The following is a 15,065-nucleotide window of genomic DNA, read 5'->3' on the forward strand; positions in this document are numbered from 1 at the left end:
GGTGGCAACTTCTTGTCGTGGGCGGGGCTCAAGTTCAGAACAGCTATCAGTCAAAACCCATACAGAGCTGTGAAGTGGCAACCTTGAACTATGACGGCATGTATAGCATGTTACTGTACAGCCAATGCATTCCAATTTAGCCACTTGTCCAAATGTGACATTTTCAAACAGTAATAAGCTCAAAAAGCTTATTTCTGTAAAATGATGTGCACAAATTTGTTTACATCCCTGTTAGTGAGCATTTAATCTTTTTTGTCAAAATAATTAATCTACCGGACAGGTGTGGCATATCACGAAGCGGTTCAAACAGCATGATCATTGCACCTTGTGCTGGAGACAAAAGGCCACTCTAAAATGTGCAGTTTTGTCACAAGACAATGCCACAGATGTCTCAAGTTTTGAGGGAGCGTGCAATTGGCATGCTGAATGCAGGAATGTCCACCAGAACTGTTGCCAGGGTGGGGGGTGTAAGGAGTATTTCTGTCTGTAATAAAGCCCTTTTTGGGGGGAAAACTCATTCTTACTGGCTGGGCCTGGCTCCCAAATGGGTGAGACTATGCCCTCCCAGGCCCCTGCCAAATCTTGTGAAATCCATAGATTAGGGCCTAATGACTTTTAAATAAAGTTCCTTTTATGAACTGTAACTCAGCGAAATCTTAGAAATTGTTGCATTTATCTTTTTGTTCAGTGTGTATATATATCCATCCATCCATCCATACATTGCAACCCTGAATCTGCAATAAAAATAATATAATGTAGCTCCGGTAATATGGGTCATATTTGAACAGCTAGGGCAGGGGTCTCCAACCTTTTCTTTCAAAAAGGCAACTTCATATAAAAAAAAAAAGTATACAATCACAAAATTTGATGAATAGAAACAAGGAAAAGCACTGCATACATAATTGTGTTTTGGTTCTTAGAACAGGTGCCTTTTTTATTTCAAACACCAGTAGTGCAACTAATGCTTTCTAACTGCACTGAACCAACACAGTGGCTCACCGGAGCAAAGCAAAACTTTAGTGGTCAAAACCATTCATCTTGAGSCAACGGGGGGAGGTGGTGAAAAATGCAATCTGTTCATTAAAATGGATTGGTTTTAATACAGACTAGCTTAACATTGCTAATCGTTGAAAATGACAAATTAAACAATGATTCATGATCATTTTCTGGTTTAAAAAAAGTGGGGGTGCAAAAACAAGTTTGTACCCCTATTTTGAAAGTGGGGGTACAGCTGTTCCGTTTGCWCCATTGCTCAGGCGCCTATGTCTGGAGGTTCATAGAAGGAAATATGTAGAAGGGTCAGGAGGAATGTCAACACCTAAGGTTGCACTGAACATGTTTTTATTGCAATAAACTGACAGAATAGCAAAGTGCCTTTTGAATGATAGCAGTGGTTACTATTCAATAGAATATATATCAGAATAAAAATCAACAAAAACAGGYCATATACACAAAAAACACAATAAGCGTTTAAAAAAGCTATGGCCTTCCTTTTCATTTCAGTGCACTATCATTTATCATAGATTAAAAAAATAACAAAAATACATCACTGGAAAAAAGCAGCACTGGCTGAACTGAACACATCACCACAATTATTTTACAGCTAAATCTGGAGCCAGTACACAGCCACTGCATGCAGCCCTCGTAACGCAGCTACAACACTGTCGGAACGTCTGGAGAGCATTTAGGATTTCATTTAGGGATGTTGATTACTACAAAAACACCGTTCAGAGTACAACACAGCTCCAATTACGCACTGTGGCACTGTGACATCACACACCAAAGCCGCACCCTCCACTTCCTGGTTTAGATTCAGAGATCCTGCACGCTGCTCAGGGATTGGCTGATTTCCTTATGACTGAATTGTGGCGAAACCAATGAAAAATCGGTTTAAAAATGAGGGTCCAGATCTTATCTTAGAGTCTTGGGTTCGTGACAGGGTTGAGTACAGTTGGCTTGAACTGCTCTTTCAACTGGCTAAAAACAACACATCTAACCCAATGATGGATAGATCTAGCCTAGAGCGAATAAGTAAATATCACACTGCTGACCTAACTAGCTAACATAGCCTGGTGCTACAGCTAAACACCTACACATACACACATGAAAGCATTGTTCTATAGCGGTCAACCAATGCAGGTGATGAGGCCTTCCGCTCAGGATTTKAATGGCAGATGGAAAAGAATAGAAACAACCAAAAAGTTGTTCTCCCTCCCCCATAAATCTGCTGTTCAAAGTGACTTCCTATTCTATAGATCCGTCTGACACTTGGCACAGGAAGTGAAGGGCTTTGCATCGCTCGGTCACACAAACACGACGCTAAAAAGTTTGAAGGTTACAAAACATCAACGCTTCCTGCAATATTGTCATGCAATATACATTTCGACACGATTGAGAAGAGAATGACGAGAGCTTTCAGCAGTCTGTCTGGCAGTGAAAGGGTTATTTTACGGAACAGGAACGTCACACTTCCTCTCCCGGCCGTTCCATACTATGGGAATGTGACTGATTCCCAACCCTTCTGCCATGTAGGTCAGGGGGAAACATCCACAGTCCACGAGAGGCCGGCTTCAGTACAGTCATCTATGGCAGTCTAATGCATTTCTATGGAGCTCACACATCCTAACTAGGTGCCACGGTACATTTCAATAAATAAACAAGACGAGCAAAAGCTTAAAGTGGATCATTTTGTGACTCTCGCTGTTAATCTACTGTACATCCTATAGTGAAGCTGCTCGGTTTCCAATACAGGTATAGAGCATTTAGTTAGTGTTTCCACACTGGCCAAAACATACATCTTCAATGTGATGCCACTGACTGCGCAGAACAAATTAATCTAGCATTTCTATATCTACGACATTTCAGTGCCTGTGACTATGGACACACAGTGTTATCATGACTTTGTATCTGTGTGGTGTGGTTGCCTGGCAACGCAAGTAGAAGAGCAGTACTTGGAGAATTTTAAAAAGACATGTACATGAACTATGCAAAACAGTATAAAATAACAAAAATATATAAATTAAGGTACAAAAAAATCAAAATAAAATCAGACTTGATATTAATTCCCATGGTGTGTTGGTATTGGTCATCTGTTTTTGGGGATGCTTTTGTTTTCTCTACACGTTGTCCAAAGAGCTGGTTGTGTGTGTGTGTGTGTGTGTGTGTGTGTGTGTGTGTGTTTTAATATGCATGTATTTAACCTCTACACACATCTCTAGCGATGATATGTCTTGTGGCTCAGCTCCCCTCTACAGGAATTTCTAAGAGCTGCACAGCTTGTACCCATTAATTCATGTCTATTAAAGACAGCATGTGGTAGTAATAGCGGACAGCGTATGAAATGGCAGAGAATTTCATTTCAGTCAATAAATCACACTGTGTCAATACATTTATGCAGAAACTACTCAACGGGTTTAACATAAGCGTAAAAATCGCCCTTTCTGCCTACAAGGCCTATAATCCCCCAGCATGGGGTCGGCAGCCATATTTACAGAGTGCTTCGGAGCCTATCGGCTTTGCTCGCCCCTTTAAACTTCAAACATTTGTTGCAGAGGACAGCCTGGAATAAGTTCTTGGCAGTGAAATATCCCTCATGTCAAAAATATGTTCATTTATCCTCCTTCCTTCTCTCTTTCCCTCGTTCTCACTCTGTTTGGAGAGGAGGAGGAGGAGGAGAAGAGGTGTGCATTCACACTGATGCCTAGTGTCTGGCAATGTTCAATGGGCTCGCCAGGTCTGTCTCTGTCTGCCAAGGCAAACACACTGAGKAGACAGGTGGGTGAACACACACACACTTTCACATTGTCACGCACACATCTCTTCTAATTGTCTTTGTGTGTTTTTGTGGCAGTCTAGTCCACAGCTCTGGAGTCAGTCTGAAAAGGGCCCTCGCTATGGTAACCAAGGTATAAGGCCAGGCAGGGACTGATCTGAGTTCAGTGCTAAGTCAAACGAGCATAGAGAGAGATTCCTTATCCTCACTACGTCCTCAGTTCAGTACAGAACAGTATGCCCATATAGGGTCCTTGACTAGTCATTTTCTTGTTCCCAGATTGTATCATTCTAGCAGACATCTTTTGAAAAACAGAATTTAAAAAAAGAAAAATAACTATAGCTATGTTTTTCACTGGACGAAGAGAAGATGAGAGCGAGAGATACATACACTCACACTTCCAAACACACACACGGCTGCACATTTGGCGCAAACACACTTTTCCACACATACAGACACACACGACAGGGCTGCTGCAGAGTATCTCACAGCCGGGGCAACCACAGGGGGGCGGGGTTATACATGGACGAACAGATTGACTGACAGCTTGGACACAGCAGTGATTGGTCAGGTGGAGGTCCGAAGTAGACCCTCCCTGGCGTGGTATTGGTTGGATCCTCGATGAGTACGGGGTGGAGGAGGGTTATGGATTGCTTCCTTACTCCACTGAGCCAGGGTGCAGGCTGAGGGCGGGTGGGTCCAGGCAGGTGGGCGAGTAGCTGAGGTGGGGTTCTTTGATCCACAGTAAGGGGGCGCCGTTCTTGCCCTCCTGGGACTTGCTGTGGCTACGGCTTTTATAGCGCACCAGGAGCACGGCGATGAGGAGGATGCCGAAGATGGGGAACGGGTAGAAGAAGATAAAGTAGAAGAGAGAGTCATTGGAGCACACCACCGACTGCAGTGTGGAGACTGTGGRGAGGGAGAGAGAAAGATGGGGAGATAAGATAGAGAGAGAAGGGAAAGAAGAGAATTGGATGAGAGAGCGATATGGATGAAAAAAATGACATCAATGGAGAGCATTCCATTATAGTGTAGTTTGATGTTTCTTTGGCATGCTACTTATAGCTGTGACTGTGTCAGTATTAACTCAGAGACCAGAATCACCATTAAGATCAGCACGAGCCAATGATCTCATATGCCATCTGTAGAATGATACAAATGGGAGGAGTTGGTTGGCCAGGGTTGGAAAAAACTCGAAATGTTGCAGCCGAAATGTTGTTTTTGTAGCTCCAGGCCATTGTTATTCACCATGTGGTACCATCTGYTTAAAAAAAAAGCACTATTAAAAATAAACATTAGATTGATTGATTTACCATGCTGGATCACGGTGACGATGGTGACACCAGAGTTGTTGGTCGCCAGGCGATACCAGGCGTTGCGGGGGTTGAGCAGCCACTCCTCCACGTGACAGTAGTAACGCCCTGTGTCAGCGGGCCGTGCTCCCTGGATGGTCAGGCTGTAGAGGTCAGAGGTTGTCCTCTCAAACTGCAGACGTGAGTTAGGCCCCGCCTCCTCGGTGGGGCTACAGTTCCCGTTCCCGAACACGGCATCGTGTCCAATGGAGAACACACACAACTGGTCTTCCTCTTCCTCATCTTCCTCGGGGCGCTCCACGTACCAGGACACGGAGAAGCGGGAGTCTCGGGAGGACTGGGAAGGGATGCTGCAGCCCAACCGGATGGAACCAGACTGGGACACAGTGATGTTAGACTCCGACTCCTCCACCTGCAACCGCACCTCTGCAGAGAGAGAGAGGGGAGGGAGAGGAAGAGAGAGGGAGGAGGAAGAGAGAGAGGGGGGAATAGAAGAAAATTCCAATTGAAGCTCATTTCTTGGGCAGAATAATTGTCATGCCTTGAAACAGAAAATTTCAGACTGGCAGATGTGCTTCAAATCATTATATACTTCAAAACCTCAACACACATAATCAAAAACACAATCATAAACTAATTTGATAGCAAAATATCTCGCATTGTCAGTTTTACGTGCCCAACTACCCTTAAATGCCAAAACCCCAAACCCTAAAAAAATTGTCTAACAGGGTAACTAGCCCCACCAGCTGTCCATGGCCTTTCCAGTCTGCTGTTCTGCTCCAGGCCTCCCTCCCTCTTAGAGGCTACTAGCCCAAGGGGAGAGTGTCTGTGTGGGATGGCTACACTCCTACAGGGCCTGTACACTGACCCAGTTAGAACAAGTAAAAAGAACTGAACTTAAAAAGACTCTGCTAGATCAGGCTGTCTGTAATGTTTCTTCTTGTTAAAAAGGAGAGAGCAGAGGGAAAGAAGACAGACAAGGGGAGAACTGGCAYCTCATTTTTCCTCTGAACCATTTCTGTTTGACTTCCTGGGTGACTGCATTCTTTAGCACCTTAATGAGACCCTCCCAACAGCCACCTGGGAAATCAGGCCTGGAAATTTGCAGCCTATCATTATATATTTATATAGCTGTACATGTATAACTATATGGCATGAGCACTCCCTGATATGGTGTTTGATAATAACCCAATCCCCTGGTGAGCCTTGGGATCCTGAAGGAAACAGAGGTGAGACACAAACAAAGTGAGTCACTGATATGCATACACACACAATCATGAATACACACATGCACAAGCGCGTGCACTTGAAGGAAACAGATGTGTTTCTGCAATGTGTGGGGAAGAAGTGTCCACTTTCCTGCTAAAATAACATATGAGTGCTGTTGCTCCCTGACCAGCTCCAGGACTTCTGTCTGATCTTCATGTTGCAGATCTCACGGACACCCGCACATTTCACCCTGCATTTACAATGCCCTACTCACAGGACCCCTGGCACAACAGATTGCTTTCAGAGATGTTAGGGGAGGGTGTAGCCATGTTTGTCTATAAACAGTCACCTTCCTTTGGGGGTCAGAGAGAGGAGGCATAGGGGGTGAGGAGGGTAATAAGCAGGGTAGCTGGGTGGAGGGGAGGTGATTGGGGGGGCAAAGGGATGGGGGGGAGGCAGGCGATATGGCCTAAAAATCATATCTCGATTTTTCTAACTTATGGGCAAACCACGATATACATCTCCATTTTTTTCTTCTCTAAATCAGCTTAGTTGTACAATTAAAGGTCAAATACACTGCATTTCAAACAACCAGCAATAATGTAAAGAATTTAGGGCGTGTGAAATAAATAKAATCCTTCCACARCCRTAAGACCCACTAATAATGTACTTAATTTGATCAAAATATACTGAACAAAAATATTAACAGCAACATTCAACAATTTAAAAGATTTGACTGAGTTATAGTTCATATAAGGAAATCAGTCAATTGAAATAAATTCATTAGGCCCTAATCTATGGATTTCACATAACTAGGAATACAGATATAGATCTGTTGGTCACAGATACCTTACCAAAAAAAAAGAAGGTAGGGACGTGCATCAGACAACCAGTCAGTATCTGGTGTGACCACCATTTACCTCATGCAGCACGACACATCTCCTTCACATAGAGTTGATCAGGCTGTTGATTGTGGGCTGTGGAATGTTGTCCTACTCCTCTTCAATGGCTGTGCGAAGTTGCTGGATATTGGTGGGAACTGGAACACGCTGTTCTACACGTCGATCCAGAGCATCTCAAATATGCTCAATGGGTGACATGTCTGAGTATGCAGGCCATGGAAGAACTGGGACATATTTTTATTTTATTGAACCTTTATTTAACTAGGCATATCAGTTAAAGAACAAATTCATATTTTACAATGACGGCCTAACCCGGCCAAACCCTCCCCTAACCTGGACGACGCTGGGCCAATTGTGCGGCGCCCTATGGGACTCCCGATCACGTCCGGGATCGAGCCAGGGTCTGTAGTGACGCCTCTAGCACTGAGATGCAGTGCCTTAGACCGCTGCGCCACTCGGGAGCTGAAACATGAGTTGACGGCGGCGGATGAATKGCACAACAATGGGCCTCAGGATCTCGTCACGGTATCTCTGTGCATTTAAACTGACATCAATAAAATGCAATTGTGTTGGTTGTCGGTAGCTTATACCTTCCCATACCATTACCTCACTACCACCATTGGGCACTCTGTTCACAACATTGACCTCAGCAAACCGCTCGCCCACACGGTACCATACACATGGTCTGCGATTGTGAGGCCGGTTGAACGTACTGCCAAATTCTCTAAAATGACGTTGGAGGCGGCTTATGGTAGAGAAATGCACATTAAATTCTCTGACAACAGCTTTGGTAGACATTCCTGCAGTCAGCATGCCAATTGTATGCTCCCTCAACTTGAGTCATCTGTGGACATCAGTGACAAAACTGCATTTTAGAGTGGCCTTTTATTGTCCCCAGTACACGGTGCACCTGGATTATCTTGGCAAAGGATAAATGCTCACTAACAGGGGTGTAAACAAATCTGTGCACAAAACTTTTGAGAAAAAAGCTTTCTGTGCGCATGGAACATTTCTGGGATATTTTATTTCAGCTCGTGAAACATGGGACCAACACTTTACATGTTGCGTTTATATTTTTGTTCCGTGTAGTTTAACCTGCTTTTTTGCCATCCCTGATCTGGCTTTTAAATATGTCAATACAAATGGCTTTAAAAAAATAATATATATATATATATATATATATATAACCAGAACCATGCATAATGCACATTCACTAATAATGACTATCTTCTTGTTGCAGGCATTATAAAAAATTAACACAGGTCTCATAAACAATCTCTCAAGCACAAGCCCACATGCTAGTGAGTAGCCAGCTAATCTGTATATTTCAAGTTTAGCCAACAAGGCAGAACAGTTGAATTGTTATGAACACACCCTTCTGTCCGTCTCCGACTGCCAGCCTGTCCACTTTGTTCAGGTGTTGAAATCAAGTGGCCTACCTTATTTTTCAGAATGAGAATGAATTGCCAATTCATTATCTAATTGTGTTTTATGCTTATTGCGCATTTATAAAACACAGACTAGACAGCTAGTATAACAGTCTTTGAATAAATTCTGCTAGCGGTATGTGGTACCGCAATGCGGGTGCGCAACAAACTGAGCATTCATTCTCCAGAATGAATGTCCATTAATACTCCTGTTTTAGTAACATCTGCTCTGTTCTCTATTACAGTAAAATAATGTCTCTGTTTTAGTGTCCATATGACTGTTTCTGTTGGACCAAACCGCTTGTCAGAGAGGAAGAAGTGATCTTGGGGTGTGTGTGTGTAAACGGAGAGGAAGAAGTGATCTTGGGGTGTGTGTGTGTAAACGGAGAGGAAGAAGTGATCTTGGGGTGTGTGTGTGTAAACAGAGAGGAAGAAGTGATCTTGGGGTGTGTGTGTAAACGGAGAGGAAGAGGCGAAGCGAGAGGTTTCACTTTTGCCAAAATTGGTCCAAATTAAGGCCAATACGTTTCTGCCTTCACGCATTTGGGACACCTCCCATTGTTAGAGTAGAGATATGAGCATCTCGCCATTATATGCAGATCTCTGGTGTAAATGGGAAGGTGCACACAGCACAGAAGGAGCKAAGGAGACGAGACCAAAAAGACAACAAGCAGACATAAACGCTCATAAAAACGGAAAACAACTTGACTCTTGCAGTACAGACATTTGGAATATCATGCAAAAACATACATTCAAATTAATCCGATCTATCGCCCAGCCCTAGGAGGGGGGCTTGGAAGTCTGTATAGTACATGGTAGGGTTGGGGCCATTGGGTTTGAGGGGAGTAAGGTAGCAGTTCGGTGGTTAGGGTGTGTGTAGTTGGTGTCGGTGGGGGCACAAAATTGACTTATTATGGGCAGGTGGGTTATGCCCCTCAGCTCTGCCAGGCTCTGCCAATTTGGCACCAGGGCAACACCCACCACGTCCACCTGAGCTCTGCCTGGTGCAGGTGGATGGTGATGAGGTCATCAGAGCGAGACGGCCTTGAGGGCAGGGGGAGAGGGCACAACTGGTCACTGCCAGAAGATAAATGAACCACATGGGTCGAGAACAGCAGCTGCTAACCACTACAGAGACAGAGAGAGACACTGGGCTCTTGCTGTTTCTCTTAGGAAGATTTCTGTGTGTAAAGGCTGAGTGAGGAGTCCCGTGCCAGTTTGTACCAGTATCCCTCCTCTCTGTTTTCACTTGGTTGTCGTACCAGGACCTGTGTGAAGCTCGAGGAGTCACGTGCCAGTCTGTACCAGGCTTCATCCCATTCAGCTCTATATCCCTCCCATCATCCCTCCCCTTGTTCCCTGCTTTCCGTCCTCACCTGGTTGTCTGACTAGGACCTGTGTGAATCCTGAGGAGTCCCGTGCCAGTCTGTACCAGGCTCCGTCTGGGTCTGTGAGCCACTCCTCCACCAGGCAGTAGTACGTCCCAGAGTCGCTGCTCTCCGCCCTGTTCAGTGTCAGCGCGTAGAGCCGTGGCGACAGCCTCTCAGCCTGCACTCGTCGCCTCAACCTCTCCTCGTCCGCATACGCGCCATATTCAAACGCGCCCGAGCGCTCGATCCTCAGCAGTAGTTCATCGGCCTCGGCACCCGCCACACGGCGCACATACCAGAGCACGGCATGCTGGGAGTCTTGGCTGGTCTGGGATGCCACGGAGCAGTTGACGCGTACCCGACTGTCCTCCCAGGTAGCCCAGGGTGACCTGGTTGTCTTCTGCACCCGCAGCTTTTACTCACTGTGGAGGAGGGGAGGGGGAGACGCAGGGGGAGAGGAATGGAGGGGGGGGAGGTAGTGAGAGAGGGGAAGAGTAGGGAGGGAGGAAGGTAGTGGGGGGAGAAGAGGCGAGAGAGAGGGGGAAGAGAGGGAGGGTAGGAAGGTAGTGGGGGGAGGAAGAGGAGAGAGAGGAAACAATTATTTCTGTGTTTATAGAAACAAGTGAATGGTGGTGACAGGTACACAATGTCATTTCTGTTTGTGACAGACTTGTTGAGGCGGGCTTCATTTCCTGCCAAAAAGGAGAGGATATTAGTGTGTGGGTGGAGGAGAGGCAGTGAGAGATGGAAGGGAAGGCTGTCAGTGTACGACAGAGAGGGATAAAAAGAGAGGCCTTGGGGCCTCCCGAGTGGCGCAGCGGTCTAAGGCACTGGATTTCAAAGCTTGAGGCGTCACTACAGACCTGGGTTCGATCCCAGGCTGTGTCACAACCAGCCGTGACCGGGAGTCCCATAGGGCTGCACACAATTGGCCCAGCGTTGTCTGGGTTAGCGGACGGTTTGGCCCAGGGGAAGCTTAACTTGGCTCATCGCACTCTAGCGACTCCTTGTAGCAGGCCGGGCGCCTGCAGGCTGACTTTGGTCATCAGTTGAATGGTGTTTCCTCCGAGACATTGGTGCGGCTGGCTTCCAGGTTAAGCGGGCGGGTGTTAAGAAGCGTGGCTTGGTGGGTCATGTTTCAGAGGGCTCATGACTCAACCTTCGCCTCCCGAGCCCGTTGGGGAGTTGCAGCGATGAGACAAGAACGCAATTGAATATCACGAAATTGGGGAGAAAAAGGGTGTAAATTACAACAAAACCAAAAAAAGATAGGCCTTGAATAAGTTGGGTGGGTGAGAGGAAAATATTTAGGAGGGAAAGATGAAGGGAAGAGGGGTAGTGCTAAGCGAGAGAAGCAAAGAAAGAGAGAGGGAGAGATTAAGGAATCTGAGCTGTGGGAGAGAAAAAGAAAAAGATGGAGAAATGAGGAAAGGAGGCGTAAGAGGCCTGTGGGAGTTAGAGGAAGAGAGGGAGATATGGAGGGAGGTGCTAGAATATGATGTCAGGGAGGTAGTGTTAGGATGGGGCTCAGGGCGCTGTGACTGAATTGGTTAAAGGGACATCAAGTGTGAGATTGGATTAGCTACAGGTACATCAAGTGTGACCGACCGGCGCCTCAGTTGGAGGCTTAAAGGAGAGAAAACACAGCGTGTGTACACACAAACCCCTTACCCCTTAACTGATCAACTAAAACATTAACTAGGTCACACATGAAAAGGTACATTATCATCAATGTAAAAGAGAACAGATTTAATTCACCATTCTCATTTGAACACTAGGGCATGAAATAGTACAAATACACACACACACACACACACATCCTCCCATTTGCCTGTACTGAGCTTTGATAGGAATGACTGCCTGGAGTCACAACCATCTGCCTAGAGAATTTCACCCTTACACAGATTGGTGAATGTGCTTGGATGGTCAGAGCGTGTGTGTGTGTGAGAGAGAGCTAGCATTTGGCCGTGCTCTAAGATGCATTTTCACAGCCCTCTTTCCTCTCCACAATGGCCTCTTGAGTGAGTTCCGAAATTAGTCATCTTCGGCTGGCTACACACTGGAGAGAGACCCGCTCTGAACGCTCCCAACCCCAACAACCACTCCAGCCGGAATTACAGACGAACCCTCCAGAATCCTGGCAATCATTCTCCAGGAGAGAATTACCTCGGAATCACCTGGAGTGGAACCGTGCTGGATTGGATTGGCACAGGACAAAGCGCCTCGCTGTTTTTCCCCATTTGAAGTTAGAATCCATTTGGAAAACAGAGGAGAGTGGGGGGGTTATAAGCCTGTTGCCTTGGACCAGTGTTTACAAAAAGGCCTGTTCAACTTCAAAGCCTGACCACATACCAGCCATTCAAGGCCATTATGGTGCATTATAATCCATTATAAAAGGCATTAAGTCATTATGAGCGCTGAAACAGGTCCAGTGGCTTCAGCTTCATAGGAAGAAGTACACAGTGGTGCTCAATACAAGACCAGTGAAAACCTTTTCACACTGCAGAGAGAGTGGGGGGAGACTACGCACCAGGACCACAAACACGCGCACGTTCCAACGGCATTTAAAACACATTTGTCTTCAACAGGAACTGATGCAAAAAACAGGGCTGTGGGGATGAGGAGTACATGTACTGGGAATAGGACGTGCATACTGTACACTGAGTGTACAAAACATTAGGAACACCTTCCTAATATTGAGTTGCACACCTCCCTTTTGCCCTCAGAACAGCCTCAATTTGTTGGGGGCATGGGCTCTACAATGTGACAAAAGCGTTCCACAGGGAAGCTGGCCCATGTTGACTCCAATGCTTCCCATAGTTGTGTCAAGTTGGCTGGATGTCCTTTGGTTGGTGGACCATTCTTGAAACACATGGGAAACTGTTGAGCAAACCCAGCAGCGTTGCAGTTCTTGACACACTCAAACCGGTGCGCCTGGCACCTACCACCATACCCCTTTCAAAGGCACTGAAAACGTGTCTTGCCCATTCACCCTCTGAATGACATACATACACAATCCATGTCTCAAGGCTTGAAAATCCTTATTTAACCTGTATCCCCTTCATCTACACTGGTTGAAGTGGATTTAACAAGTGACATCAATAAAGAATTATTGGTCAGTCTATGTCAAGGAGCCGGTGTTCCTAATGTTTTGTACACTCAGTGTATGTGCAGGGATCGCCCGCGTTTTCTGTGTGTATGTCTGTGTGTGTGTGTGTTGATGCTTTGGGAAAAGAGCATATATATGTAGAGACTTGTTCAATCACACATCTGTTACAAGGCCATACATCATGCATAGGTATTGCCAGTTCCGTTTACTGCTGGATTATGTGTGTGTGTGTGTTTTAGCGAGTCTGTCAATGTCTATGTTAATTGTGTTTGCATGTTCTGCGCGAGTGTGTTTCTTTAATGAGTCTCGTAGGTGCCAACCCAAAGTAAGACAAATCCATAATTGGAAACACTTGTCATCTCCTTTCTGCATTAGCTGGTGTGTCACTCAAACCCAGGCCTATGCCTTTATGTGTTTATGTGCTCAACAGGCTCGGAGGTTTGTTCTACTCTCCCTCTCAGCTCTGTGTGATCTCTCCCCAGTGCAAGAGATAGTGAGTGCTGCTGAGATCCTGTGTATGATTTATGTCCATCCGAGACCTCCGTACTTTTTACTACTGTCAGTGAAAGGGGCGGATTCTGGGAATTGGGAGCCAATCCGATGCTAGATGGTGTAGATGAGGAAGAGATGATCATATTAGAAGTTAACCTTGAACTTTAATGCTGCCATCGCACTTCCCTCCACGCTGGTTTCCAGGGCAACCCCATCTCCCAGTGCGACCAAGGGCGTGGCCAGAATACCTGAAGGAGTCCTGCTGGGTCTCCCAGTCAGGGAGCAGACCCAATTAAACACTGCCAGAGAGCACTGCACTGCCATCGCCAGGCACGATTAAACAAACAGTTAATTAACATTCAGCCCCTGACTCTCCAAAAACAGAGCGAGTGTTCTCTCTTTGTTGGAAAATTAAACGAGCAAGTAAACAAATGTTTGAAAAGCCTACCCCCTCCCTGAGTGTGTCCAGTTTGTCATCAGAAGGCGATAATTGTGGCGTGTTGCTGCAGAGCCCAGATAAAGCGTACTTGTATTCCCCCTTATTTATCAGTGGCATAAAGCACACAATGACCACAATCACAGAACCATTCCACAAACCAAGCTTTGTGACCGCCGCATGCACACATTCCCTCTCCTCTCCTCATAGCTATATGCCACAACCCGGTGAGGCGGTTCTTTATTTTTCCCGAGCCAAGTGCAGGAACAGATGAAAACGTCTTGGGGAGGTATTTTATGGTCCAGGGGGTGGGGAGGAAAGTGTACTGTTAAGGCTGTGCTCTGCAGTATCTCTCCAACCTCTCACCATCACTCACTAGCAGTCTAATCAGAACACCGCCTATCTGTCTGTCTGCCTGAACTGAATGACACAACATCAATTACAATTCTCAGACCGGTGCAAAACAGCCCAACTATAGGGATGTGGAGTATTAAATACTACGCAGGAAACAAACCTTCCAGCATTCATCCAGACGGCAATCTCAACCAGTGTCAGTTCTGATTAGGGCAATTCCACATTAACAGAGTGACACAGACAAAGATGTTTCACTTTAAAATGGATGTCAAACAAAAACCAATGATCCACATCTTCTGTAGAAAGTGTTAAAAGTAGTCATTGTGCATAGAGTTGTATGGTTTGTTTAACATACATTTTAAAGTGAAAAATCTGATTACTGTTAGCGTGGAATTGCCCATTACGCAATAGATCATTCTGAGAGTTTCCATCTCTGTGCAGATGAAGACTGTTGCACTCCCTAGGTTGATATCTCATCTCAATCTCCTTCTCTCTCTCTCCTACTCTGTCGGTCTGTCTAACTCTCTCTCTCTAACCCCTTCCTCTCACTCCATCTCTCTCTCCTACTCTGTCGGTCTGTCTAACTCTCTCTCTCTAACCCCTTCCTCTCACTCCATCTCTCTCTCCTTCTCTGTCGGTCTGTCTAACTCTCTCTCTCTAACCCCTTCCTCTCACTCCATC

The 15,065-nt window shown here is 45.8% G+C and overlaps 1 protein-coding gene across 1 annotated transcript in view; it reads right to left on the bottom strand.

Moving 5' to 3' along the window:
• Window positions 1–1,080: 1,080 nt before the first annotated feature.
• The window catches only part of igsf3 (immunoglobulin superfamily, member 3), a 105,450-nt gene continuing 91,465 nt past the window's right edge, over window positions 1,081–15,065 (bottom strand). The window contains exons 9-11 of the mRNA XM_070437629.1: window positions 10,000–10,405; window positions 5,086–5,511; window positions 1,081–4,681 (exon numbers count right to left, since the gene is read on the bottom strand). Of these exons, the coding sequence (XP_070293730.1) occupies window positions 4,431–4,681; window positions 5,086–5,511; window positions 10,000–10,405 (1,083 nt within the window). The 3' untranslated portion in view covers window positions 1,081–4,430. The remainder of the gene's footprint in view (window positions 4,682–5,085; window positions 5,512–9,999; window positions 10,406–15,065) is intronic.

Source organism: Salvelinus sp. IW2-2015, linkage group LG36 (genome assembly GCF_002910315.2).
Source record: "Salvelinus sp. IW2-2015 linkage group LG36, ASM291031v2, whole genome shotgun sequence".
NCBI lineage: Eukaryota > Metazoa > Chordata > Actinopteri > Salmoniformes > Salmonidae > Salvelinus > Salvelinus sp. IW2-2015.